The sequence below is a fragment of the Phoca vitulina genome, unplaced genomic scaffold (assembly GCF_004348235.1).
Source record: "Phoca vitulina isolate PV1807 unplaced genomic scaffold, GSC_HSeal_1.0 scaffold81, whole genome shotgun sequence".
NCBI lineage: Eukaryota > Metazoa > Chordata > Mammalia > Carnivora > Phocidae > Phoca > Phoca vitulina.
Window position 1 is genome coordinate 535,679 of NW_022589784.1, and position 26,727 is coordinate 562,405.

General features: G+C 64.6%; 2 protein-coding genes across 2 annotated transcripts in view; both read left to right on the plus strand.

Moving 5' to 3' along the window:
• Positions 1-6,899, plus strand: part of CNN2 (calponin 2) — a 7,577-nt gene extending 678 nt beyond the window's left edge. The window contains exons 2-7 of the mRNA XM_032394671.1: positions 3,317-3,438; positions 3,889-3,955; positions 4,064-4,201; positions 4,889-5,005; positions 5,166-5,312; positions 5,899-6,899. Of these exons, the coding sequence (XP_032250562.1) occupies positions 3,317-3,438; positions 3,889-3,955; positions 4,064-4,201; positions 4,889-5,005; positions 5,166-5,312; positions 5,899-6,174 (867 nt within the window). The 3' untranslated portion in view covers positions 6,175-6,899. The remainder of the gene's footprint in view (positions 1-3,316; positions 3,439-3,888; positions 3,956-4,063; positions 4,202-4,888; positions 5,006-5,165; positions 5,313-5,898) is intronic.
• Positions 6,900-7,893: 994 nt separating this feature from the next.
• Positions 7,894-25,442, plus strand: ABCA7 (ATP binding cassette subfamily A member 7). The gene is made up of 47 exons (XM_032394860.1): positions 7,894-8,018; positions 8,977-9,165; positions 9,258-9,351; positions 9,548-9,689; positions 9,772-9,884; positions 10,023-10,099; positions 10,453-10,533; positions 10,736-10,946; positions 11,028-11,167; positions 11,438-11,554; positions 11,755-11,922; positions 12,193-12,410; positions 12,591-12,767; positions 13,059-13,281; positions 13,407-13,628; positions 13,703-13,904; positions 14,197-14,307; positions 14,584-14,755; positions 15,045-15,176; positions 15,272-15,411; positions 15,619-15,756; positions 15,961-16,124; positions 16,204-16,276; positions 16,611-16,813; positions 17,033-17,093; positions 17,291-17,386; positions 17,464-17,618; positions 17,854-17,951; positions 18,051-18,146; positions 18,328-18,615; positions 18,798-18,830; positions 18,937-19,114; positions 19,199-19,368; positions 19,643-19,820; positions 20,052-20,167; positions 20,601-20,745; positions 20,839-20,962; positions 21,304-21,433; positions 21,504-21,624; positions 21,699-21,761; positions 22,757-22,863; positions 23,134-23,275; positions 23,742-23,876; positions 23,958-24,061; positions 24,333-24,425; positions 24,849-25,089; positions 25,180-25,442. The coding sequence occupies exons 2-47, from the start codon at positions 9,100-9,102 to the stop codon at positions 25,327-25,329; spliced, it is 6,408 nt and encodes a 2,135-aa protein (XP_032250751.1). The 5' UTR covers positions 7,894-8,018; positions 8,977-9,099; the 3' UTR covers positions 25,330-25,442.
• The last annotated feature ends 1,285 nt before the right edge of the window (positions 25,443-26,727 follow it).

The following is a 26,727-nucleotide window of genomic DNA, read 5'->3' on the forward strand; positions in this document are numbered from 1 at the left end:
GGGGGGGAGGGGGGGGGGGGGGGGGGGGGGGGGGGGGGGGGGGGCTGCCCAGCTGCTCCCTGGTAACTTCTCTTTGTCCCCATCTGACAAAGTTAAAGCAATAGCAAAGGGGTCTACAGGATGCCCGGAGCCCCCTGAATGTAATCCTAAAAGGTGTGAGTTTTGTAACTTAGAAACACGGGATGGGGCCTGGGGGAGACGCTTTTGAGAAAGCACTTGTTGATCTGGCTCAGAGAGGGGCAGATGCTTGTGGAGGGTCACACAGCAGGGTCCGTCCTAGGGAGGGGGGAGCAGGGGGTGCTCCCAGCCCCAGGGAGATGTCCTAGACCAATCACTCAAGGCCGTTCCAGCCGGAGGGGAGTTTGTCATCCCTGCCCACCCTCCCTCGGGGCACCTGGGAATGTAGCCCCACAGCCAGCAGCCCCCGGGAGCCTGCCTGGGCATGTGGAAGGCAGAGCCCTGCCCGCCCCACACGGGCACCTGCCCCTCGGGCACCCCGGGGATCGCGGACCCAAGGGAGACTGCATGGCCTCTGTGAGCTCCCAGGAGCCTCCCTCCAGCCCCTTAGACGGAAGGAGGCTGAGGCTTGGGGAACTAAGGCTCCAGAACCTTCCTGAAACATGCTCTTCTCCACTCCAGCAATAATGGCATGGGGTGAACGTTCACACACTGCCACCCGTGTAGGTGCTCGCGTCCTGCCCCGCTCAACGCCAAGGAAGTTTAAGAGCCCCGTGGGTTTGTACGTGGGGCCCAGAGATGTCACACCAGCTGCCCAGAATCACACAGCTTGCGAGCGGCAGAGTCAGGACTCGAACCAAGACCCGCTGCCTCCAGCGCCTGATGGCCACTGGCCCTGGTGGGCAGCCCCCTGCATCTCCCCTGGGGCAGCAGGAAGTGGGTGGCACCCTGGCCGGTGTGCAGGCAGCTTCCGCAGACGGAGTGGGTTGGGGCATGCGGAGACCTGCTCTGTCTGGGATGAGGTCAGAAGGCTCCCTGTGACCAGCCCTCAGTTTGCAGGCCTGGAGAATGGGCAGGGCAGTGGCTAGCTTGTCACGGTCACTCGGGCCGCACCAGGATTGGAAACCAGCTTCTTGTGCCTTGAAACCCACGCCCTGTCCACTTTACCAGCTACTTAAGAGGACGTTAAGACCTCTGGAGACCTCTGCCTGGCCCCGTGTGCCTCAGTTTGCCCCAGGCTGGTTGGCATGAAGGCAGGCTGATGTCCACCGTGTCCCTGAGCAGTCACTGGATTTCCGGCCGGCTGGGGGGTCTAGACCTCTGGGAACAGCTGGTCCCGATTTAGCAGGGACGCAGCAGCTGCATTCCTGGCAGTTTGCGGCGAGGAGGAATGTGCGGAAGGCCGGCTGGGCAGCAGGGGTGGGGGGTGTAGGCGGCTGCTGCAGGCGGGGCTGGCCAGGCACCTCTGCCCAGGACCCCGGCCCCCAGGAGCCATCAGGGACCCGGCCCAGCTGGGCAGGTATGCCGGGTGTCCAGACGAGCCGGCCTGCCTCAAGCTCAGCTTGTCATTCTTCAGGGCAGGGCTGCAGGGCTGTGGGAACGGAGATGGAGGGGGGGCGGGGGGGCGGGGGAGGATCAAGTTTGCAGGCCAGCCTCCCTGCCTTTGTCTCTACTGCACTCAGGTCAGCCCGGCCCTGATCCCACGGGGGGTTTATATGCAGGAACCAAGAGGTGGGGCCTGCTTCAGGAGGCCCTTGTGCAAACAATTCCAAACATAGATAGGGAAACTGAGGCACGGGGAGAGAACTGTGTCCATGGCCATAAGGGAGCTGGGAGCAGAGCTGAGAGTAGGAATTGGGTCTACAGAGGGTGGCTCTGGGGTCCCGGTCCCCGGGTGGGGGCAGAAGGACAGGAAGGGAAAGTGTCCAGGGCAAGGATCTATGTGGGTCTTGAGCAAAAAGCCCACTGAACTGGACAGTCTACAGCTGAACAGGGACTGGACTCAGCTTCTTACCTCCCCTCCCCAGGAGCCGCCCTGGGCTAACCGTGTCTGCCCGCGCCACACACTGGTCTGGGAGTCCCTGACTTACTGGGGCTTCCCTGGGCCCCTGGCTTTCTTGGCCTTTGGTGCCCTGAGATGCTGCCATTGGGAACAGGGTGCGTGTATGTATTTGTGGGTAATGGTGTGCACTGATGGGGGACCATGAGCATTTTTATCCCACCGTCCTGGGACTGTGGAGACAGCACTGAGCTGGGCGGCGAAGTTCGAGGGGTGGATCATAAGCAAGGAGGTATATTGTATAAAGAGAAAAGCTAGAAGGAAAATAAGGCGGGGTGGGGGAGACAGGGGTATGAGGAGGGCTTCATAGCTGGGGTAGTCAGGAAAGCCCTCTCCAAGGACATGACCTTCAAGCTGGACTGGTGAGTGGATTGACGGGAGGGACCCAGCCATGTGAACATCTGAGTCAGAAGTGACAGCTTGTGCAAAGGCCCTGTGGCAGTAACTGGTATGGTCAGTTCAAGGAACAGAGAAGGGTTTGGTGGTTCCTCGGTATGTTAAACATAGAGTTACCACGTGACCCAGCGATTCCACTCCTAGATATGTACCCACAAGAATTGAAAACTTGTACATGGATATTCATAGGAGTATTATTCACAATAGCCAAAAGGTAGAAACAACCCAAATGTCCATCCATGGATGAACAGGTAAACACAACGTGTCCATCCACACACAGGAACGTCCCTCTGCCTCGAACAGGGGTGAGGTGTCGACACACACGGCCCCGGGGACAGACCCCGAGCCCACGACGCTCAGGGAGGGAACCAGACACGGAAGGCCACGCGGGGTGTGAGTCCACGTGGGTGACACGTCCAGAACAGGCTCATCCACGGACGGGAAGGGGGCTCGTGGGGGCCGGGTGCTGGGGAGAGGGACGGGGAGTGACGGCTGATGGGGACAGGGTTTCTTTTGGGGTGATGGAATGTTCTGGAACTAGACCAAGGTGATGGTTGCACAACATCGTGAGTGTATTAAAAACCACTGAACTGTTCACTTTAAAATGGTTAAAATGGTAAACGTCATGTGCATCTCACAACCATTTAAAAACAGCAGAGAAGAGGCAACTTCTCTGGTGCAGGGAGCGCCCGGGGCTGGGGCCGCGGGGGCAGGTCCCGCGCGGGTTGGTGCCGCCGCCAGTCGCCCAGAGCCCGAGTGCCCGAGTGCGGGGCTGTCTGCGCCTGTGAAGCCGGTGCTGCTGATGGCGAAGGGGAGGGCCGGCCGTGGGGTCTCTGCTTGCCTTGGAGCTGCCGCGGGCGGCGGCCCTGGGCTCACCCCCTCCCCGTGCCTCTGCCCCTCCAGCTCCTGTCCAAGTACGACCCCCAGAAGGAGGCGGAGCTCCGCAGCTGGATCGAGGGACTCACAGGCCTCTCCATCGGGCCCGACTTCCAGAAGGGTCTGAAGGACGGAGTTATCCTGTGCACGTGAGTGCGTGTGCTGGCCGCTGCTGGGTGCCCTGCCCGCCCCGCGCCCCGCGGTCACGCTCCACCTACGGCAGGAAGCCTGCCCCCTCTCCCCACGACGGGTCTCGGGTCTTCCTCGTCTTTCGTTTCCTTGTGTTACTAAGGATGAGCATCCTTACCTTCCGTCCTCCCTGCAGCGGGAGAGTCCCTGCCCTTCCCCGCGGACTGGGAGTTCCCGGATTCACCGCCCCCAGCCTCACCGCCCCCAGCCGTGGCGCTGACACCCGCCCCCGTCGCTCCTGGGCTTCTGCTTCCTTGCCGGTGAAGCGTGTATCCCAGGAGGGGAAACTGAGCCCTGAGAGAGGCAGCGAGGCTGCTTGGGGAGGCATGGGTGTGGCCAAGAGTGGAAGTGGTGTCTTGGGTCTCTGAGGTTCCCGTACAGTAATGCAGGTTCCCCGTGTGTCCCCCCAGACTCATGAATAAGCTGCAGCCAGGCTCTGTCCCCAAGATCAACCGCTCCATGCAGAACTGGCACCAGGTGAGGGGCTGGGGGCGGCACGAGGAGGGGGCGCCGGGACCTCCTCTGCCCGGTAGGTGGGCAGGCCAGGGTCGCCTCACGGTCCTTCCCCTGCCTCCCTCCTCCCAGCTGGAAAACCTGTCCACCTTCATCAAGGCCATGGTCAGCTACGGCATGAACCCTGTGGACCTGTTCGAGGCCAACGACCTGTTTGAGAGCGGGAACATGACGCAGGTGCAAGTGTCTCTTCTCGCCCTGGCCGGGAAGGTGAGGCCCAGAGAGAGGCGGCGACCCGCCTGGGGCCCCACGCTGAGGTCCACGTGGACTAACAGATGCCCTGGATTCCCTCCTGCCCCAGGGTGCCAGGCACTTGGGGTTCAGTGGCGACAGGCAGCCTCCCCGGCACCAGAGCCCTGTGCCAGAGGGGGGCCGTTTGTCAGAATCTGCGAGCCTCGGCGGACACGCCACCATCCCCCAGAGACCTGAGTAGACACTAGGGTTCGATCTTCAGTCCCTTTCTTATAGATGATAAATAAGTTCTAAATTGTGAGAAGCAGCCTGAAGAAGGGGGAATCGGGCCATGTGTGGGGTCTAGTGACCAGGCAGGGTTGGAACAGCATTTCAGGAGGAGGGAACTGCGTGCGGAATGGCATTTCAGGAGTACCCTGGGGCCGCCACGTGGGGAGTGGAGGCAGGGAGACCAGCGAGGGGCGAGGGGCAGGTGTCGGGTGAGCAGGTGGGTCGCTGGAGGGTTGGGGTGATGGAAGGAGGCAGAGGGTGGCTGGTGAGGACGCCTCCCGGAATTCCTGTCCTGAGCTGTGCCCTGGAGCGAGACAGCTGGGTGGCAGGTGGGTCGGGGCGGTTGGAGCCCAATCCCCAGGGTGGCACGGGTCTGGGCCTGGCTCAGGGTCCCGGCTGCCCCTCCCTGATACTCCCAGCACCCCTCCCCTCCAGGCCAAGACAAAGGGGCTGCAGAGTGGCGTGGACATTGGCGTCAAATACTCAGAAAAGCAGGAACGCAACTTCGATGACGCCACCATGAAGGCGGGCCAGTGTGTCATTGGGCTCCAGGTGGGCGCCCACGGCCTCCAGCCCTGTGCCCGCCACGGTGGGGTGGGGTCTGCCGGTGGGACCCAGGGCCTGTCCAGCCCCGTGCCCCCTCAAGTTCGGGGCCGGATCTAGAGGCCTGGGAGTGGAGGACAGCTGACCTCTCCTGCCCACCTCCCTGCAGATGGGCACCAACAAATGTGCCAGTCAGTCGGGCATGACGGCGTACGGCACAAGAAGGCATCTGTACGACCCCAAGAACCATATCCTGCCCCCCATGGACCACTCCACCATCAGCCTCCAGATGGGCACCAACAAGTGTGCTAGCCAGGTGGGGCCCCGCCCCGGCCCCCCAGTCCCCGCCCACCTCTCCACCCCGCCAAACCCCGTGGTCTCCTCCTTGTCCCCATGGCTGCCTCCCACAGAGAATCCCACCCTGATTTCTCTCCGCTTCTTGGCCTGTGCTCTGCTCAGCTTGCTGTGTGTCCCTGGGGAAGTTGCTGCTGGGCTCTGGGCCTCAGTCTCCCTCAGAGGATTGCCCAGGGGCCCGTTCAACCCTGGTATCTTTAGATCCTGTGATTCTCACTTTTCCTGCACATGGCAAGTGTCCGTAGGGTGGTCTTGGGACTCTCGGGTTCTTGGGGGGCTTCGGCCCCAACCTGGGGAGCTTCCTGGCTGGCAGGGAGAGCTGGACCCAGACGCCCCTGGTTCCCAGGGAGGGGGTCACTGGTCGTGGGGATCAACTCAGCATAGAGGCAGAACAGAGGGGGCGTCCAAGCGGGGCGGGGAAGGACCCCATTGGAGCTGCTGCTGAGGGCAGAGACAGCTGGGGATGGTGGGGGAATTTGGGGCAGGGACTCCCGGGGCCTCCTTCCCCCATCTTCTTCCAGCCCTGAAGCGCTCTCCTCCCTGTCCAGGTGGGCATGACAGCTCCGGGGACCCGGCGGCACATCTACGACACCAAGCTGGGGACCGACAAGTGTGACAACTCTTCCATGTCCCTGCAGATGGGCTACACGCAGGGCGCCAACCAGAGTGGCCAGGTCTTTGGCTTGGGCCGGCAGATCTATGACCCCAAGTACTGCCCCCAAGGCCCCGTGGCCGATGGGGCTTCAGCGGCTGCAGGCGACTGCCCGGGCCCTGGGGAGGCCCCAGAGTACACACCCTACCACCGGGAGGAGGCCGACTACTGAGGCACCCGTGCAGGGTGGCTCCCCACATCGCTCTGTGTGGTTTTGGGGTTCTTCTGTTTTCATCTTGTTTTTGTCCTTGTCTGAGCGCTACCAGCTGAGGGCTTGTGGGGAAGGGGTGAAGCACATGCAGATCTGCACGGTGTGGGGGGCTCATGCGGGCCGCAGGTTTCCCAGCAGGCTTTGGGCTGAGCTGTGGGGGGCTGGGGGAAGAAACCGGGGCAGGGAGGGGACCAGCCCTGAATGGTTTCCGGTTGCCTCTACTTCTCTTCCCTTTTCTCTGCTGATCAGTTTGTGGTTTCTATACCCACAGAAGTTTCAGGCAGTTTTAATGAAAGAAGAAATTTTTTTTTTTTTTTGCAAGGCCGTGGTGGGGGGATGGTGGAAGGGGATGCTGGGAAGGAAGGAGGTCCCCTGGGAGAGGGCCAGGCCACAGTCCGAAATATTTGAGGTCTTGTGAGGAACTGGATTTCTCTGGCCCTCTTGGACTCACCTGTGGCTCGCCCTGGGGGCTAGTGGAGAAACTGAGGCAGGACAACAGAGTTCTGAGTGGTTGAGGCAAAGCCACCCCCCTCACCTTCCTGTACTTGTCCCCGTTCCTCCGCCAAGTACTGCACAGGGATCCCCACCCGGAGGTCCTCCCCGGGGACTGGCCACCATCCAGGAGCCCTGGGACCCAGAGATAATGTGAAATGTTGACTGTGGACCAAAGGCAATAAAAACCTCTTTTTAGGAAGAAACTGCTGGTGGAGTTGGGAGTCTGCTGGGGGGAGGGGTTTGGCTTGGGTCCCATTGGGGGGCCCTGGGGTGGGGCGGCAGGTCAGCCTCCAGCAGGTCCTCACAGCTGCCTTGGAGGAGCTGAGGCCCAGGGCTGGCAGGTGAGTGCAGGGTAAATGCAATGTGAGGTGAAGAAGGAACTTGAAGGTCAGGACCTGAGGTGGGGGGGGAAGAGGCTGGACCTCCCTGCTGGTTGGACAGGATTTCCCAGCCCCCGTCGCCAGGCCTCCGCTTGTGCCATTCACTCGGCCTGGAGTTCCCTGCCTGGCAAACTCCTACTCATCCCCAAAGCCCCAACACCAAAGCCCCCCCCCCATACATCTCACCCTCCTGCTGCCTTTGGGGCTGCAGGTCCATACACTTGCATCCTCTTCACCAGGAGCTCGGGAAATCTATTCAATCTTCTGGAACGGGACCCCGAGGTATTCCTCAAAATGGTGTGACCGTTATGACCCAGGACTCTAATATTAGAATGTTGGGGGCCCCCTCCCCCTCCTGCCATCGCCTGGCCCACTGTAGAACCAAAGGAATATTTGTGGGACGAACAAATGATGACCAATCGAACCCCCACTTTGCGGATGGACAAATGGGAGTCCCAGGGTCATGGACCGAGTCTGGCTAGGATCCGGGTCCCCCAGGGGAGAGTGAGGAGAAAGGGACCTCCTTCGACACGGAGCTGCGGCACTGCAGGCGGGTGTGCAATGTGGGGAGACAGCCTGGCCGGCGTGTCCGGAGGTCGGCCCGTGTGGGATGTGCCGACCGCCCAGCGCCCCACGGTGACACAGCAAGAGGCGAGCGGTCCCTTTAAGAAACCCGGCTCCGCACGGCCTCCTCCCACGGCGCGCGGGGCTAGCGCAGGCCCGGCCTGCGGGTGGAGGGGACGGCAGCCAACAGTAGTGGGCGGGGCGGGGCGGGGCGGGGCGGGGCCGGGCGCGGCCGCCGGCCTCCGAGGTGAAGGCGGTCAACTTCAGGGGGCTTAGGGCCAGCTGCGGGAGCTTCCTCTTAAAGGGGCCGTGATCCCGGGCCGCGGTCGGGCGGAGGGAAGGCGGCAAGAGGTGGGGGCTGGAAAGGTGAGAGGGTCCCGGAGAGAGAGAGGCCGGCTCCGAGACTCGAGGATGCCGGGGCGCGGGGGTGGGTGGGAGGGAGGCAGGTTCCCCGGGAATGAGGGGGTGGGGGCGGAGTGCAGACTCTCGCTCACCTTCACTCCCCGCCCAAGTGTGAGGGGCGGCAGGATGGACCACTAATTTCGAGGAGGAGCCTGGGCAGTAGACTCCCCTGAGAGGGGATGGCCAACATGCACCTGCAGCCCCTCTGCCCGTTAGAGCTCCTACTAGCCCTGTGCCCCAGCTCCCACCTGAGGGAAAGCAGAGCCTGCAGTGGGGGGTCGGGGGTCCTGGGTCCTGGTTCCAGCCTCGTACGTGGCCCGTAGCACCTCCCTGCCCCAGTTCCTCTTCGGTGCAATAATGAAGTAGGCCAGAGCTGGACAGTTCTAGCCAAGGGACGGCATCAGGAATTGCTGGTTCCAGGAGCCCGCAATGCTGCCTCTTCTCCTTACTCATCCTCGGGATCCTGTGGTTCTTCTCAGCCATAAATAATACATGAGGGGCGGGTAGAGCGGGGGCCCTGCCTCCACCGGGGTGACTCAGCTTGCCTCTCTGGGGGGCCGGGTAAGCCCTGCTTCCAGCCGGGCGTGCAAAATGCTCAGCACGGTAAACACTTGGCCTTTATCCCTGGGGAAGAGCCGGGGGTGGGGCGTTCCTTCCCAGGGCCCGGGATGAGGCTGGGGGCCGGGACCTGGAGACCCCCACGGGAGCTCAGGGTGGAGCCTGGTGACGACAGAGTTGAGCCGAGGCTCCTCCCCCTGAAGAGTTAGCGGATAGCCTTTTGGACCCCCGCCCTGCAGGGAGGGACAGCCCAGGCAACCAATCAGGTGCGAGGACGGCTTCGGGCAGGGCTCCCGTTGGCTCACTCCGCCCCCAGGGACCCAAGAGACCCTCTAGTAAGTGCCTACTCTTTGGCTCCAATCAGAGCTTCCAGGAACCCTGCACCATGGGATAGAGGAATGAGGTTCAGAGAGGGTCAAGATTCGCCCACAGCCACACAGCACGTCCTCAGCCTGACGCTCCATCGTGTGCTCTGTCCATCCCCACCATGGCCTTCTGGACGCAGCTAATGCTGCTGCTTTGGAAGAATTTCCTGTATCGCAGGAGACAGCCGGTAATGCCAGGACTGACGGCCCCGGGGGGGAGTGGCCCCGGGTGCCCCCCCCTGTCCCCCCCCCCCCCCCGCCTCTTCTTCCCCTCCCCCAGATCCAGCTCTTGGTGGAGTTGCTGTGGCCTCTCTTTCTCTTCTTCATCCTGGTGGCCGTCCGCCACTCCCACCCCCCACTGGAACACCATGAATGTAAGCCCCCCAGGGACGAGGCTTTTTTTGTGTGTGGGGGGGGGTAGGCAATGGGCCACCCTATCCACAGGGGTCCCAGAGAGCGTCAGAGAGCACAGACCGGGCACCCAATAAAAGTCTGAGTGAGCATGCTGTCGGGAGGGTACGAACATGGTGGGGATTCAGGCAAAGCTCCCCACGCCCAGCATCCCCACAGGCCACTTCTCCAACAAGCCGCTGCCCTCGGCCGGCACCGTTCCTTGGCTCCAGGGTCTCATCTGCAACCTGAACAACACCTGCTTCCCGCAGTCCACACCCGGGGAGCAGCCCGGCGTCCTCAGCAACTTCAAGGACTCCCTGTGAGCCAGCGGCAGTGGGTGCAGTGGCCCCGGGCACGGGGGTGTCTGCCGAGCCCCCACCTCCTGCTCCCTCTGTCCCCAGGGTCTCCCGGCTCCTGGCAGATGCCCGTGCTGTCCTGGGGGGCCCCAGTGCCCACAGAACGCTGGCCAGCCTGGGAAAGCTGATGCCAGTGCTGAGAGCCGCAGGCGGACCAGGTGAGGAGGCCAGGGCCCTTTGGCTGGCAGGGGTGCACTCTGAGCCTCGATCTGCCCAGCTGTGTAATGGGTACAGGGTAAGGGCTGTCTCAGGCTAGGGTTTGCCTAAGCTTGTGCTTCTGTGTGTTCTTCTCCCAGCCCGGCCTCAGCCAAGCGACCGGCTGCAGGACCTACTACCCCTGACCACAGAGCTACTGGGGACACTGCTTGGAGAGGTGAGATGGGGTGGGGACCAGGCTGACTCTGGGAAGCTGCTCTCAGGAAGTCCCAGTACTTCCCCATCCTGGGGCAGGGGCCTCTGATTCCAGCTTCCAGGCCTTTGCCTGGGCTGTCCCTGGCACCTGGAGTGATGCTCCTCGTCCTGTTAGTGCCCAGACAGGCCGTGTCCAGCATGTGTCCAGCCCGTGAGACCTTGAGCGAGTCCACGTGCCTTGCAGCCTCCACTTCCCTGTTTGTAAAACGGGGTCTATAATAGTACGGACCCGCACGGAGTGAAGTGTGGCGAAGTGCTCAACCCCTAGTGAGAACTCCGTCAAGGTCATTATCACCCCTGTGTCTTTCTTCCCAGGGATCCCTGGGGTCTGTGCCGGACCACATTCAGGAGTCCGTGAGCAGCTTTGTGGAGGCAGCAGAGGACCTGGCCCAGGAGGTAAGAGGCCCACTCATCGTCCACCCCAGCCAGCAAACCAAAAGCGTAGGCTGCCTGGATGGCCGGTGACAGGGCAGCCCGGGCACTTCCGCTGGTAGGCTTTTGGGGGGCTTGGGCAGAAGGAGAGAGGGAGAAGGTGCTCCTGGCAGGGTGCCTAGCTGGCAGGGAGGGCTACCAGCATCCTCTGGTGACCCCTCTCCAGCTCCTGGCACTGCCCAGCCTGGTGGAGCTGCGGGCACTGCTGCGGAGACCCCGAGGAGCAGGTGGGCCCCTGGAGGCCGTATCAGAGGCCCTCTGCAGTGCCCGGGGGCCTAGCATCCCAGGGGGGCCCTCCCTCAACTGGTACAAGGCCAGCCACCTGAAGGAGTTGGCGGGGCAAGAGCCGGCAGCAGCCCTACCCGACGACGGCCTGAGTGAGTGACTGACCTCTGTTTCCAGTCTGGGAAGTGGGGCACTGGGAATGGGGGCAGGGCCTCATGGTGCCCCCACCCCAGGCCCTGCCTGTGCTGAGCTCGTGGGGTCACTGGAAACCCACCCGCTGTCCCGCCTGCTCTGGAGGCGTCTGAAGCCGCTGGTCCTGGGGAAATTGCTGTTTACACCCAACACTGCCTTCACCAGGCAGCTCATGGCCCAGGTAAGGGCAGGAGTGGTCCGGGCCCCCCCCCCTCAGCCTAGCGAGCATGGGCCAGGCCAGAGGGAGGGCCCTGCCCCGGGAGGGTGTGGAAGCAGGGTTTTGAAGAAGTCTGCCAGGTGGCAGGTAGAGGGACAGCGTGTGCCAGGGGTCAGAGGCACAGTGGAGCGAAGCGGGAGAGGCGAGGTTGGGGAGGAGGGGGCAGGTCCTCAGAGGAGGGGAGCGTCCTGAAAGGGCTGGCCTGGCACTTCTCTTGGTGCCCCCCTCCCCCAGGTGAACCGGACCTTCCAGGAGCTGGCTCTGTTGAAGGATATCCAGGAGGTGTGGGGTACCCTGGGACCCCAGCTCTTCGACTTCCTGAATGACAGCACGAAGGTGGCAGTGATGCAGGTGGGGCCAGGACCCAGGCTGGCGGAGTCGCCCACGGTCTCCCTGCCGCACGTGGGCAGAGCACAGGGCAGGGCCTCCTGGGCAAGGGTGTGGTGGCGGGTTGTGGAGTCCAGGGTGAGGACGGGCCCCAGGGATGAGAAGAGGAGCGACGCGGCCCGGGGTGCCCCATGCAAACCCCCTGCTCCCCCACCCCTCCGCAGAGGCTCCTGCAGGCTCAGGACCGAGGAAGGAGGCGGCCGGGATCCGGAGGCCAGGCCCGGGCCAAGGCCCTGCTCGCCTTTCTGGATCCCGGTGGGGGCGCCTACAGCTGGCAGGGGGCCCATGCTGACGTGGACCACCTGGTGGGCATGCTGGGCGGTGTGATGGAGGTGAGGGGCCATCCGCTTGGGAGCTCTGTCAGCCGGGTCGGCAGGGCCCGTGGTGAGCGGAGGGCGGAGGGGAGCCAGGGAGGGGGACCGAATTGGGGCGATGCCCCGTCCTAGGGAAAGCCTGAGGACGGACGGACACAGCCTGCGCCCTGCGGAAATCTGATGGGGGAGCTGGGCTCCGCTCTGGGGCTCCGAGGGAGAAGCACTGCCCGGGCCGAGGTTCAGGGGAGGACCCGGGCACCTAGGACCCACGCCCAGGCCCTTCCCCAGTGTGTGACCCTGGACAAGCTGGAGGCGGCACCCTCAGAGGCCGCCCTGGTGGCACGGGCGCTGGAGTTGCTCGCAGAGCGCCGCTTCTGGGCCGGCATCGTCTTCCTGGGGCCCGAGGATCCTCTGGACCCCGCGCAGCTCGGAGGCCCGGGCCACGTGCGTGTCAAGATCCGCATGGACATCGATGCCGTCACGAAAACCAATAAGATCAGGGACAGGTGGGGGCGGGGCCGAGTGTGGGGCGGGGCTGGGGGGGGGCCATCCCGCCAATGGGAGACCGTGATACGCGGAGCCCGGGCCTGCTTGGACCAATCGGGGTCTACGGCGGATGGGCCTAGGTGGTGGGAGGTGCGCGGCCCCCGGCTTCTCCCCGCAGCCGACCGGCCTGCCGTCTGCAGGTTCTGGGACCCCGGCCCTGCCGCTGACCCCTTGACGGACCTGCGCTATGTGTGGGGTGGCTTCGTGTACCTGCAGGACCTGCTGGAGCGCGCGGCCGTGCGCGTGCTGAGCGGCACCGAGCCCCGGGCCCGCCTCTATCTGCAGCAGATGCCCTACCCCTGCTTTGTGGATGATGCGTGAGCGCCCGCTCCCCACCCGCTCCCCCAGGCGGCAGAGCTCAGGCTGGGAGCGGGGCTCGGGCTCCCTTGGGAACACGCCCGCCCTCCAGGCTGCGAGCCGCTGGTTTAGAAGGACCACTCCCTGTGACCCGGAGGGGGAGGGTCCGGGGTCCCGGGCGCAGGGAGAACAGGGCCTGTGCTGCCGCCTGGGACCCTAAGGCTGGAACAGGGGTCTCGAGGTGCCAGGTGTCCTGCCAGTGGGGGCGGCGCAGGGTCTCTGGCCCCCACCTCAGCTGCCTCCCGCCTCAGGTTCCTGCGCGTCCTGAGCCGGTCGCTGCCGCTCTTGCTGACGCTGGCCTGGATCTACTCGGTGGCGCTGACGGTGAAGGCCGTGGTGCGGGAGAAGGAAACGAGGCTGCGCTGCACGATGCAGGCCATGGGGCTCGGCGGCGCGGTGCTGTGGCTCGGCTGGTTCCTCAGCTGCCTCGGGCCCTTCCTGCTCAGCGCGGCGCTGCTCGTGCTGGTGCTCAAGGTGCGCACACCTCACCTTCCCGGCTGCGGGTGGGAGCGCGCAGGCCGCAGGCCCGGGGCGCCTGGCGGAGGGGCTGCCCCAGGCCAAGCCAGGAACCTGACCCGAGCTGTATTTGCCCCTTGCAGCTCGGGGACATCCTCCCCTATAGCCACCCGGCTGTGGTCTTCCTGTTCTTGGCGGCTTTCGCCGTGGCCACTGTGGTCCAGAGCTTCCTCCTGAGCACCTTCTTCTCCCGAGCCAACCTGGCAGCCGCCTGTGGAGGCCTCGCCTACTTCGTGCTCTATCTGCCCTACGTGCTGTGTGTGGCCTGGCGGGACCAGCTGCCTGCCGCCGGCCTCGTGGCTGCGGTGAGACCCCGGCGGGCCGGGGGCAGGGCACGCTCAGCTGCGCTCGCTGGCTCACGCACCTGCCCCCACCGCAGAGCCTCCTGTCTCCTGTGGCCTTTGGGTTCGGCTGCGAGAGCCTGGTGCGGCTGGAGGAGCAGGGCGAAGGCGCGCAGTGGCACAACATGGGCACCAGGCCTGTGGCGGACGTCTTCAGCTTGGCCCAGGTCTCCGGCCTTCTGCTGCTTGATGCTGTGCTCTATGGCCTTGCCGCCGGGTACCTGGAGGCGGTCTGCCCAGGTGGGCCCTAAGGGTGGGGTACGGACTTCTCGGCACACCTGCAGAAGGGAGGCTGGGCTGGGGGGCATGGTGGGGTGGGCTGGAGCTTCAGGGCCATTTGGTACCTGGAGGCCGTCGCAGGTTGGGGGGCGGCTTCCTGGCATCCAGGCACAGGTGGCCGCATCGGAGGGATGGCCTGAGGCAGGCCGATGGGGTCTCCCGCCTGGATGCCCTGATCCCAGGCGTATGGCCAGAAGCTGGCACGCTCCAGGGCAATGGGCTCAAGAGGTAACTGAGCACGGCTCCCCCCCAGGCCAGTACGGGATCCCCAAACCGTGGAACTTTCCCTTTCGGAGGAGCTATTGGTTTGGACCTCGTTCTCCCAGGGATTCCTCCCCACCTCCCACCCTGAAGGACCCAGAGGGTGAGGCACAAGGAGACCTAACAGCCGCTTCCCTGTCTGTATCCCCCACGTCCTCCAAAGACCCAAGTTCCTGCAGATCCCAATCCTCTGGGTATCTCCATCTCCCCAGGCTCCCCGGGGCGCCCCTAATCCCTATAGACCCCAGACTGATAGGTCGCTGACTCCACAGACCGGCCTTCATGGCCTCCCAGGTCCCCCAGACTCCCCCAGACCCCCTGCACCCCCCCACCCCCGCGCCAAAGGGCTCCCACGGTTGAGCCTGCCCTCCTTCTGCAGTGCTGATGGAAGAGGTACCACCGGGCCTGATTCCAGGGGTCTCCATACGGGGCCTGGAGAAGCGCTTTCCCGGCACCCCGCAGCTGGCCCTGCGTGGGCTCAGCCTGGACTTCTACCAGGACCAGATCACCGCCTTGCTGGGCCACAGCGGAGCCGGCAAAACGACCACTCTGTGAGCCGCTCCCACTCCCCCACCCCCGGGCCTCAGTTTGCACATCTGCTCAATGGAAGAGGCATCTGGGTCTCTACAGAGGTGGCGGGGCCCCCAGTTCATTCTGGGTACACAATGGGCAGATAACCATGTTCTCTGTGCCTCAGTTTCTCTCCTCTGTAAAGTGGGGACATAATACACCTTTGGTCTGGGCGGATAGTAGGTGCCTTTTAAGTGCTTTTGCCCCTTCTCTGTGGGTCTCCACTTCCTCCTCGGAAGGGCAGCTGCCCTGAGACCCCCTCATCCCCAGGTCCATACTGAGTGGCCTCTTTCCGCCCACCCGGGGCTCCGCCTGCATCCTGGGCCATGACGTGCAATCCAGCATGGAAGCCATCCGGCCCCACCTGGGTGTCTGCCCACAGTACAACGTGCTGTTTGACATGTGGGTCTTGGAGGGCCTGGGGTGCAGTGGAGGGGAGGCTGGGTGCTCTTGGGGCTCTGCCTGCCACGGTGGCCACTGTGCGCCCGTGCCTGCAGGCTGAGCGTGGACGAGCACATCTGGTTCTACGGGCGGCTGAAGGGTCTCAGTGCAGCTGCTGTGCGCCCGGAGCAGGCCCGTCTCCTGCAGGACGTGGGGCTCGTCCCCAAGCGGGGTGCACAGACACGCCACCTCTCCGGTGAGCCTGGCCTGGGGAGGAGCCTCCGGGTCGGTAGAGATGAGGCTGGGAGGGGGGCTGAGACGTTATCCTGAGGGTGGAGTGAGGCCAGAGGAGACACCAGGTTTGGGGGACCCAGAGGGTGGGGAAAGGGGCCCGGAGGAGGACAACAGCCCCTGCCCAAGAAGGGGGGGTCATGCTGGGACGCCCACCCATGTCTCTGCCCAGGTGGGATGCAGAGGAAGCTTTCAGTAGCCATCGCCTTTGTGGGTGGCTCCCGGGTCGTCATCCTAGATGAGCCCACAGCCGGTGTGGACCCTGCTTCCCGTCGCAGTATTTGGGAGCTGCTGCTCAAATACCGGGAAGGTAAGAGTTGGGGGAGGCACAAGGTTCCCCTAGATTCTGTTTCAGGGGACAGAAGAAGTTTCTGATGAGGAAGTGCTTGGAATAGGGTTTTGAGGGATGGATAGGAGTTTGATGCACAGGGCAGGCAACTCCTGGCAGAGGCCACAGCTTGCGCGAAGACCTCGCGTCCCGACGGTAAATGTGGCCTGGTTTCCCGTTGCCCAGGTCGCACACTGATCCTCTCCACCCACCACCTGGATGAGGCAGAGCTGCTGGGAGACCGCGTGGCCGTGGTGGCCGGAGGCCGTTTGTGCTGCTGCGGCTCGCCGCTCTTCCTGCGCCGCCACCTCGGCTCCGGCTACTACCTGACGCTGGCCGTCGGCAACAAGGTGAGGGCTGGAGCTGACCTCCGACCCCCGACCGCGACCGTGACCCCGGCCGTGGCAGCTGGTGCCCCTCTGCCCGCAGGGGAACGCTGACTTGGAGGACCGCGTGGACGCCGGGCGGAGGGGGGAGCCAGGCAGCCAGGGCGGCACAGCTGGTGAGACGTGCCGGGGCGCGCCCCAGGGAAGGGCCAGGGCAACGGGCTCCGCGACGCCTAATGGGACCCTTGACCTCTGACCCTGAGTTGAACCCGAATCCCGGCCCCTGCCTTTAACCCAGGCTGGGCTGAGCTCACACGCAGCCCTGCCGCTAACCCCTGACCGCACGGGGACCTCCGGCCTGACCTCAGGCCACACCCTGCCCTCCAGAGCCTCACCCTAACCTCCCCTGCCTGCAGAGACGGGCTCCTCGGGGGGCCGGCCACACCCCTTCCCCAAGGAGACCGAGCTGCCCACTGTGCCGCGCCCTTGACACGCCCCCCGTCCGCCCAGGTGCCGCCGAGCTGCTGTCCCTCGTGCAGCGGCTGGTGCCCGGGACGCGGCTGGTGGAGGGGCTGCCGCGCGAGCTTGTGCTGATGCTGCCCTACGGGGGTGCTGCGGACGGCAGCTTTGCCAGGCTTTTCCGTGAGCTGGACCAGCGGCTGGGGGAGCTGGGGCTGGCCAGCTACGGGATCTCCGACACCAGCCTTGAAGAGGTGCGGCTGCCGGGGGAGGGCTGCCTGGAGGAGATGTCCTTGGAAGGATGAGGAGAGGCCTGCTTAGGGATGGCAGCACACCCCAGGGAGGCGGAGGGGCACCTGCAGGGGACCAGAGGCTGAGAGCCTCCTGGGGAGGCCTGGGGACCCACAGTGTCTTAGGGCTGGGTGGCTCTCTGCTGGGGGGTCCCAGGCTGAACACCTGCTCTGTGTCCCCAGATCTTCCTGAAGGTGGTAGAGGATTGTGCTGTGGACACAGACCTGGAGGACGCGGCTGCAGGTCCCTGTCTTTGACCCCTAACCCTGGTCCAGAGTGGGACTTGACTTTAGGCCAAGTGCCCATCCTTGGTGGAGTCTGGCAGCCTTGACCTCCACCCCTGACTTCTGAGCCCCTCTGTCTGTGACCCTGGACCTTGACTCAGACCCTAGGCTGGTCGGTAGCCCTCGAAGCTGACCCCAACGCCTCTGGCCCCACAGATGGTAGCCACAAGCAGCAGCCGGGCTCAGGCAGCGCTCGCCCAGATGTGACCACACGGCTCAAGATCCTGCCCGAGGAGTCCGTCCTGGAGAATGGTGAGCTGTCCCGCCCTGAGCCCATGGCCCCTCCCAGGCCACCACCACGGGAGCACTGACCCTTCCATCCCCCACAGCTCATTCTGCCCCAGAAACGCAGGCTCTGCGGGGCTCTGGGCCGGACCCCGCGGGCCGGGTGCAGGGCTGGGTGCTGACCTGCCAGCAGCTCCGGGCCCTGCTTCTCAAGCGCTTTCTGCTTGCCCGCCGTAGCCGCCGTGGCCTGTTTGCACAGGTGAGGGGGGCTGGGCACTGGAGAGTGCGTGGGAGACCTTGGGTGCCTGTCCTCTGCTCTGGTCGCCCGCTCAGTGGCCTAATTTGAGTGGTTAACCCCAGAAGTCTCCCCCAAACTGAACACCTCTATCGAGAGCACTGGGGAGCCATGGATGGTTCTAGAGCAGGAGAAAGGAAGGACACTGGCAAGCCTGGAGGGGAGAGCAGGGAGGGCAGCTGATGGGCCTGTCCTTCAGATCGTGCTGCCTGCCCTCTTCGTGGGCCTGGCGCTGGTGTTCAGTCTCGTCGTGCCTCCTTTCGGATACTACCCGGCTCTGCGGCTCAGTCCCAGCATGTACGGTGCTCAGGTGTCGTTCTTTAGGTGGGTGCGGGCGAGAGGGGGCTGGAGGCCAACGGGCGGGGCCGTAGACCTGACTCTGAGCTGCACCCACAGTGAGGACGCCCCAGGAAGCTCAGAGCGTGCCCGCCTGCTGGAGACGCTGCTGGAGCAGGCAGGGCTGGAGGCCCACCCGCAGACTGGCTCCGGCAGGTGGGGGCCCACCGCCGGCCTCGTGCCTCTCGGGCCTCAGGCTGTCCGTCTGGGCCCTGGCCGGTTGGCCTTGGGGAGGGTTCGGAGCATCCCTGTGCCCGCCTGCGAGCTGAGCGTCCACGTCCCCGGGCCTGCGGAAAGCTCGGTGCCCACAGCCCCACCCCCGGCCCTGCCCCTGCAGGACGCCTGAGTGTACACCGCCCGCCGTCTGCCGGTTTTGGGTGCCCGAGGTGCCCGCGGGCGTCACTGAGGCCTTGGCCAACGGCAACTGGACCCCGGAGTCCCCGTCCCCGGCCTGCCGGTGCAGCCAACCTGGTGCCCGGCGCCTGCTGCCGGACTGCCCCGCTGCGGCTGGCGGCCCCCCCCCGCCCCAGGCGCTGGCCGGCTCTGGGGAAGTGGTGCAGAACCTAACGGGCCGGAACCTGTCCGACTTCCTGGTGAAGACCTACCCGCGCCTGGTCCAGCAGGGGTGAGCCGCCGCCCGGACTCAGTTTGCCTGGCTGTTGCTTGGGCCCCTGAACGAGGAGGTCGGGGCTGGGGGCCTCCCCTCACTTCACCTGTCTCCCCGGCTCCCCAGCATCGCTCACTGTCTCTGTCCCACTCCCATCCCCCCCACCCCCGTCTCTGCCTTTCTATCTGTCTCTCCTGCAGCCTGAAGACCAAGAAGTGGGTGAACGAGGTCAGGTGAGGAGGGTCCCATTCCCGCGCCCTCTGCCTGCCCGCTCGGGGGCTTGCCTGCCCCACCCTCCCGGGCCTTCACCTGCTGCCCCCTGACCCCACCGCCCCACAGGTATGGGGGCTTCTCCTTGGGGGGCCGAGACCCAGGCCTGCCCTCAGGGCAGGAGGTGAGCCGCTCGGTGGAGGAGCTGCGGGTGCTTCTGAGCCCCCCGCCCGGTGGGGCCCTCGACCGCATCCTGAACAACCTCACAGCATGGGCTCACAGCCTAGACGCGGAGGACAGCCTCAAGGTGGGACCCGGGGGCAGTGGGCAGCTGGTGGGAGGGGTAGGTCCAACGCCAGCGCCCTGATCCCTCGGCCCTGACCCCCCCCAGATCTGGTTCAACAACAAGGGCTGGCACGCCATGGTGGCCTTTGTCAACAGAGCCAACAACGCACTCCTCCACGCCCGGCTGCCCCCGGGCCCTGCCCGCCGTGCCCACAGCATCACCACACTCAACCACCCCCTGAACCTCACCAAGGAGCAGCTGTCTGAGGCCGCACTGTGAGTGCCGCGTCCTTCCTGTGCGTGCCCTCCCTGCCTCGGCTGCCCTGTCATTTTGGGCAGAGGGAGCTAGAACGGCACTCTGCCACACTCCTGCTGTGCGAATAGGCCTGGGGAACAGGACACCATCAGGCCCAGCGGCGTCCAGGCTCCCCCAGCTGCCCATGCACCGCAGCCCTAACTGGCTCCGCTCATCTCCCCGACCAGCCGTGGACCTTTGTCCCATCAGGAGTGGGCAGAGCTCTCTGAACAGCTCCTGCACCCTTGCCCACAGGATGGCCTCCTCGGTGGATGTGCTTGTCTCCATCTGTGTGGTCTTTGCCATGTCCTTCGTCCCAGCCAGCTTCACCCTTGTTCTCATCGAGGAGCGCGTCACCCGGACCAAACACCTGCAGTTTATGGGGGGCCTGCCTCCCACTCTTTACTGGCTCGGCCACTTTCTCTGGGACATGGTGCGGGCAATGCTTAGAGGGGTGGGGGTCCGGCTACCTCTCACCACTGCCCCTTTCTGGCCCCTTCCGGTCAGGCCCTTGTCCAGGATGACCTGGGGGAAGTCTTGGGGATTGTGGGAGACTTCGTGTCCTGCTACCTGAAACACAGGGAGGTTGGGAGGGGGCACAGGGATGAGGATGGCAGTTCCCGCCCGTGGAAACTGATGGCGGTAATTACCATCTCCAATGCAGTGTAACTACTTGGTGTCAGCGTGCATCGTGGTGCTCATCTTCCTGGCCTTCCAGCAGAGGGCGTACGTGGCCCCTGCCAACCTGCCTGCTCTCCTGCTGCTCCTTCTACTCTATGGGTGAGGCCTCCCCAGCCCCTCCGGGGCTGTTCTTACTGACTGCCCTACCTCAACACCTAATACTGTTGAGGGACATGGGACTCTGAACAGCTCCCAAGGAGAGAACGTGGAGGTCTGAGCTGATCCCAAGGGTAATCTAATTTAACGATGTGCCGAGGTGGCCTTAAAAGCCCATCTTCTCTAGGGGCGCCTGGCCGGCTCAGTCGGGAGAGTGTGCGATTCTTGATCTCAGGGTTGTGAATTCGAGCCCCATGTTAGGGGTAGAGTTTACTTTAAAACAAAACAAAACAAAACAAAACAACAAACGCTCCTCTTGTCTTGACTTACATTAAGAGGTCCATGGCAGGGACGATGGGAGGGGAGATCTGTATTCCTCTTAGGGCTACTCAGCCTGCTGTCGGGTGGTCACCCCTTGACTCCTGTTGCCCCTCAGCTGGTCGATCACGCCACTCATGTACCCAGCCTCCTTCTTCTTCTCCGTGCCCAGCACGGCCTACGTGGTGCTCACCTCCATCAACCTCTTTATCGGCATCAATGGCAGCATGGCCACCTTCGTGCTCGAGCTCTTCTCTGATCAGGTGGGGCCCTGCATGTCTGTGCCTCAGGCTGGGACTGGGTTGGGGCATCGGCCTCAGCCCCTGATCCACCTCCCTCTTCCTGTCCCTGAGCAGAAGCTGCAGGAAGTGAGCCGGATCCTGAAGCAGATCTTCCTTATCTTCCCCCACTTCTGCCTGGGCCGGGGGCTCATCGACATGGTGCGGAACCAGGCCATGGCTGACGCCTTTGAGCGCTTGGGTGAGAACTAGGTGGGGAAGTGCCAGCCAAATCAGTTACACAGGGTAGGGACAAACAGCAGCCCCCAGGAAGAGAACTAGAGATCTGAGGTGGCCCCAAGTTTGGGTCAAGTTATAAGTACAGCAAAGCAGCCATAAAAGCTAATTCTGTCTTGGGTCATATCACAAAAGGTCTAAGGTCCTAAATAAGGGAGATGGGGATACCACTGTTTTCTATACCAATTCGAGCTCAGTTGAGTGGCCCATCCAGTTCTTGGTCCTTTTCCGTAAGAATCCAAGGTGACCTGGATGGGGAGGGGCCCACACCCCCCATGACATAATTCCTCCTTCCTGTCACCACAGGAGATGGGCAGTTCCAGTCACCCCTGCGCTGGGAGGTGGTTGGCAAGAACCTCTTGGCCATGGTGGTGCAGGGGCCGCTCTTCTTTCTCTTCACGCTGCTGCTACAGCTCCGGAGCCACCTCCTGCCACAGTCAGTGGGGACTGGGTAAGGGGGGAGGGGCCGGCCGTGGCTTTGGGCTCACTGACCTCTCTGTCCTCAGACCCCAGCTGAGGTCGCTGCACCCCTTGGGGGAGGAGGATGAGGATGTGGCCCGGGAGCGGGAACGGGTGGTCCAAGGGGCCACCCAGGGGGACGTGTTGGTGCTGAGAGACCTGACCAAGGTGGGTGCAGAGTGCTGGGTTGGGGGGCTCCCCCTGGCCCACCCACCTTTCTCAGGGACCTGAACTCCCCCCAGATATACTACGGGCAGAGGACACCAGCTGTCGACCGCCTGTGCCTGGGGATCCCCCCCGGTGAGGTGAGAGCCCAAGGCAGACTTCCCCGTGCAGGGGCAGTGAGAGGCTGCCCCACTGTGTGCCCACTGCCCTCTACTGAACACCTACTATGCGCATGGTGCCCTTCATTGAACAGCTACCTTGTGCCCGCTGCCTTTTATTGGGCAACTACTGGCCGCCAACATTTGAGTTCCTGTTTTGTGCCAGCAAACTCTCAGGAAGCACCTACTGCGTGCTTCCATTTATCGAGCCCTACTGTCTGCAGGAAGGTGTTAGTAAGCCCCTACCGAGACCAAGCAAATTAGTATCGAGCACCCAGGGGGCGCCCACGCATGTCAGGTGGCCTACTGCGTGTCAACACCTGAGAACCAGTTGTACTGTCGAGCCCCCGTGTGTGTGTATGCGTTTACCAGGGGAGTACTGAACGTCACCTGAGCGATGGTCGACTTTTTGTCGAGCATCAACAGCACTTATTGAGCCCCTGCTGTATACGCACCTGTGTCAAGCACCTGCTCACAGCCAGTATTTAGGAGGCACACGTGCCCTGTACCAGTTTGCATTCAGGCGACGACGTGCAGACGGACGTGCTGAGTGTCACGTCTCGGCCACCTGCCGGGGCCAGCGCACCTGCAGACACTTCGTGTGTGCTGGCCAGCCTCTCCACCTTGGGCGGACTGCACCCAGCCTCAGCCCTCCGTGGGTGCCTCTCTCAGGCACCCACGGAGTGTCGGGAAACATTGAGAAATCTCATGCCTCGCTATTCATGGAGCACTTGTTGTATGTGATCTTTATGAGATACCTACTGGGTGCTGGAATTGGTTAAATACATCCCACGTGCCAACAACCATTCCCCGCTAAGTGGCAGATGTATGCCTATCTACACACCCCCTGTATCGGTCCCAGGGGTCCTCCTTGCTCACAGCCCTCCTGCAGACACTGGGAAACCCACCCCGAGAATTAGCGGCCCCGGGACAGGGATCTGAGACCTTGCTGAGTGCCGTCTGTGGGGCACCCGCAGTGTTTCGGGCTGCTGGGAGTGAACGGAGCAGGGAAAACGTCCACATTTCGCATGGTGACGGGGGACATGCTGCCCAGCGGTGGTGAGGCTGTGCTAGCAGGCCACAGGTGAGGGGGTTCGGGGGGGGGCGGGGTGTCCCAAGCCCCTGTTCGTCCCCACCCCTTGCTCTCCTGCGCAGGGACTGTGCTTCACCAGCATGGTCCGGTCGGGCTGGCCCTGAGCCCCTGTGCCCCCACAAACCGCATGTCCACCGGGCCCTGAAACACCCCCTACCCCCTGTCTCTTACCGTAGTGGTCCAGGGTGGGTGGGCCCTGAGGTCCCCCCAGCATGGCCAGAGCCTGGCCAATTCCCTGAGCCCCCCGTCCCCCACCCCCAGCGTGGCCCAGGAACCGTCCGCTGCGCACTGCCACATGGGCTACTGCCCGCAGTCGGATGCCATCTTCGAGCTGCTGACCGGCCGCGAGCACCTGGAGCTGTTCGCGCGGCTGCGCGGTGTTCCCGAGGCTCAGGTTGCCCAGGTGACCCCCCCACCCCAGGATCGCAGCCCCGCCCTGGCTCTGCTTGGCCAGGCCGAGTCCAGGTGCCCCCCTCGTCACCTGTACCGCGCCTGCCGTTCCCCAGCTCCTACACTCTGTGGGTCCAGCGCAGGCTGTGCCCGCCCCTTTCCTACCCGACCTGCGCTACCGCGGTCGCGACCCCGCCCACTCTGGCCTTGACCCCACCTCCCGCTGAGGGCTTCCCGCTACTCTGCCCCGGGTCGGTCCGGTCCCTCATTCATCCTGGCTCCGCCCTCTTTATTTACCTTCCCCCATTGTCGCCCCAGTGCCCCCCACGCTCACTGCCTTCCTCCCGTTCACTGCCCCCCCGCCAGCCTGCCCCCCACCCTCACTGCCCCCACGCTCACTGACCCCCTCCCGTTCACTGTCCCCCCGCCAGACCCCCCCCATCTGGCCCCTCCCCTCTCTCACTCCGTCCGCCCCACAGACAGCGAGCTTGGGCCTGGCGCGCCTGGGGCTCCCGCAGTACGCGGACCGACCTGCGGGTACCTACAGTGGAGGCAACAAGAGGAAGCTGGCGACAGCGGTGGCGCTGGTGGGGGACCCGGCTGTGGTCTTTTTGGTGCGTGGGGGCGGGGCCGGGGCGGGGCCTGGGGGGAGGGCTGGGGCTTGGCTTATGGCGTCTCCCCTTGCACCCCCCAAGGACGAGCCGACCACTGGCATGGACCCCAGCTCCCGGCGCTTTCTCTGGAACAGCCTCCTGGCCGTCGTGCGGGAGGGCCGCTCCGTGGTGCTTACGTCACACAGGTGGGTCCCGCTCCGGGTGCTCAAGGCTGAGGGTCAAGGTGGTGCAGGCTCTGGGGAGGGAGGCGGACCCGGCCCCGGAGAGAGGCTGTCAGAGCACAGGGACACAGGAGATGGAGCGGCCCTGGCCTTTGGGGGGGGTGGACACGCCGACGACGGTGACACCCGACCCTTGGGACAGAATGGTCTGGGCTCCGTGCGAGTGTCCGGGCTTGGAGGGTGAGGGTCCCCCGCCTGGGGAGTGCAGGAGTTGATGGCGCTGGGCTCCTGACAGCATGGAGGAGTGTGAGGCCCTCTGCACGCGCCTGGCCATCATGGTGAACGGGCGGTTCCGCTGTCTGGGCAGCCCGCAGCACCTCAAGAGCAGGTGAGTGGGGCGCGAGCAGGCAGGTGAGGGCGGGGGTGTAGGCGGGGCCAGAAGAGCCACCAGACACAGGGCCACGCGAAGCCAACTTGGCTCTAACCTGAGGGGAGGCGAGGACCATGGACTGTGGAGGAGACATGAAGTAGGGAGTGGGGCAACCAGCAGGGGTACGGGGCTGATGGGTGACGGTGGCTCTCGGGGGGCCGGAGATGGACCTGGGGGCGGGGCCTCGCGTGGGCGGGGCCTGGAGAGGCGGGGTGAGGGAAAGGGGTGAGCCTATAAATGGGCGAGGCCGGGCCAGTCCGCGGGTCAGAAGGGGCCAGGTATTGGGGGCAGGCCCGGAAGCGAGCAGGGGGTGGTGTGGACGGGTGGCAGGGCAGGGCGGGCCTTGAGCGTGTGCAGCAGCCCCGGACCCGCCCATCCCAGATTTGGAGCCGGCCACACGCTGACCCTGCGGGTGCCCGCCGCGCGGTCCGAGTTGGCGCTGGCCTTCGTGGGGGCGGCGTTCCCGGGGGCCGAGCTGCGCGAGGCGCACGGCAGCCGCCTGCGCTTCCAGCTGCCGCCGGGAGGGCGCTGCGCCCTGTCCCGCGTCTTTGGAGAGCTGGCGGCGCACGGGGCGGAGCACGGCGTGGAGGACTTCTCCGTGAGCCAGACCACGTTAGAGGAGGTGACCGCGGCGCCTGGCTGGAGCTGAGGATGAGGTGGGGCCGAGGGCCAGGCGCTGGGGCTGACCTCCCCTCCGGCCACCCACCCCTAGGTATTCTTGTACTTCTCCAAGGACCAGGGGAAGGAGATGGACGACGAGCAGGAGGCCGGAGTCGGGGCAGGCCCTGCGCCACGCCCACAGCACCCCAAACTCATCACCGGGGTCCTGGAGGACCCCAGCATGGCCGAGACGGTCCTCTGAGCCGCCCTCATCGGAGGGGTCGGTGGGAGATGCTGGGAGGGCAGGGGGGCAGGGCCGGGACCCAGGCTCTCCGAGGATCCGTTGCCCTGGAGGAAATAATAAAGAGAACTCGTGGCGTGAAACTGTGTCCGTGCGTGCGTGCGTGCCCAAGCACGGCTCTCCTCCCCCGCCTCCCTGAGTGTGTGCACGTGAGAGTCTGGCCGGACCCCCAGCTCACATGAGGGCCTCTGTGCTGGGCTGGACACTGGGGGGTCTCACATGCACTCGGGGACTTCCCAAGAGCCTGGACACCCACGTGGGTCTGGCCGCTCAGGGCAGTACCTATGAGTGCCTGGTCATGAAGTGGGCATGAGGTCAAGGCTTGGGAATGTTCTGGGCAGCTTGGAGGAGCCCAGGGGGAGTGGCACAGACCCCAGGCCTCCTGACCAGGCCAGAAGCCTGCCAGCCAGCCCTCACCCCCTGAAGCCTGGCTCCAGAGCAATGAGTGGTGGGCAAAGGATCCTCAAGGGACTTCTCAGCTGGGTCTGTGGATGGACCTGGGCCTGGAGAGCTGGCTTTGGCACCCGGGGCTGTGGTCTGCGGGCCCTGTGCCCTGGAGATCCGCCCCTCCCCGCAGAGGTCAGTGGGGGGCAGTGTTAGGGAGGGTAGAGGGGTCAGGGTTTGGGGATGGGGGTGGGACTCCAGAAGTAAGGAGAAGAATCGGGGAGAGGGGGCTCTGACGAAGAGAGGAGGTGGTTGGGGGAGGAGGCAGGGGTCCCTATGCACCATGGAGGCCCCAGCTCTTGCTGGTGAGTGGTGGCCGAAGGCATGACTCCCACCGTGCCTCCCACAGTCCTGCTGCCTGGCGTGCCAGGTGGTCCGTGTGTGTGTCCCCGGACTGTGGGCACAGGGCTGGGGGGCGGTGGCCTGCCGTGCCCTGTGCCATCAGCTCACCAGAGGAAGGGGGATGGGGGGCGGGGGAGGCTGGATAGCAGGTGTCCATGCCCAGGGTCTGAGAGAGCAGCTCTGGCTTGTCCGTTTCACGGGCGAGCTTCCTGACATCTGCGCACCTGTCCGGGTCCCTGCATGTCATCCTGCACTCGGCGGCATCTGGGTGCATCCGACTGAGGGCCTGCACCCCTGCCGTCTGCCGCCGTGTGCCCCCGCCATGTGCCGGGGAGCCAGGGCCAGCGCACGCGCAGAGCTCCTGAGAGCTGAGCTGGGAGTGGGACCCGGGACCCCACCTTCAAGCCCGCTGTGTGGAGGGGCAGGCTGAGGCCCGGGAGGGTGGGGGGCAGGTCTGTGTCACCAGTCCCCGGCACTGCCTCCCTCCGGAGGCCTTTTCCTGTGGGGGGGGGAGGGCCCGCCAATGAGGGCCGGGCCCGTCACGTGGGCCTGACAGCTGGGGAGGGGGTGGCC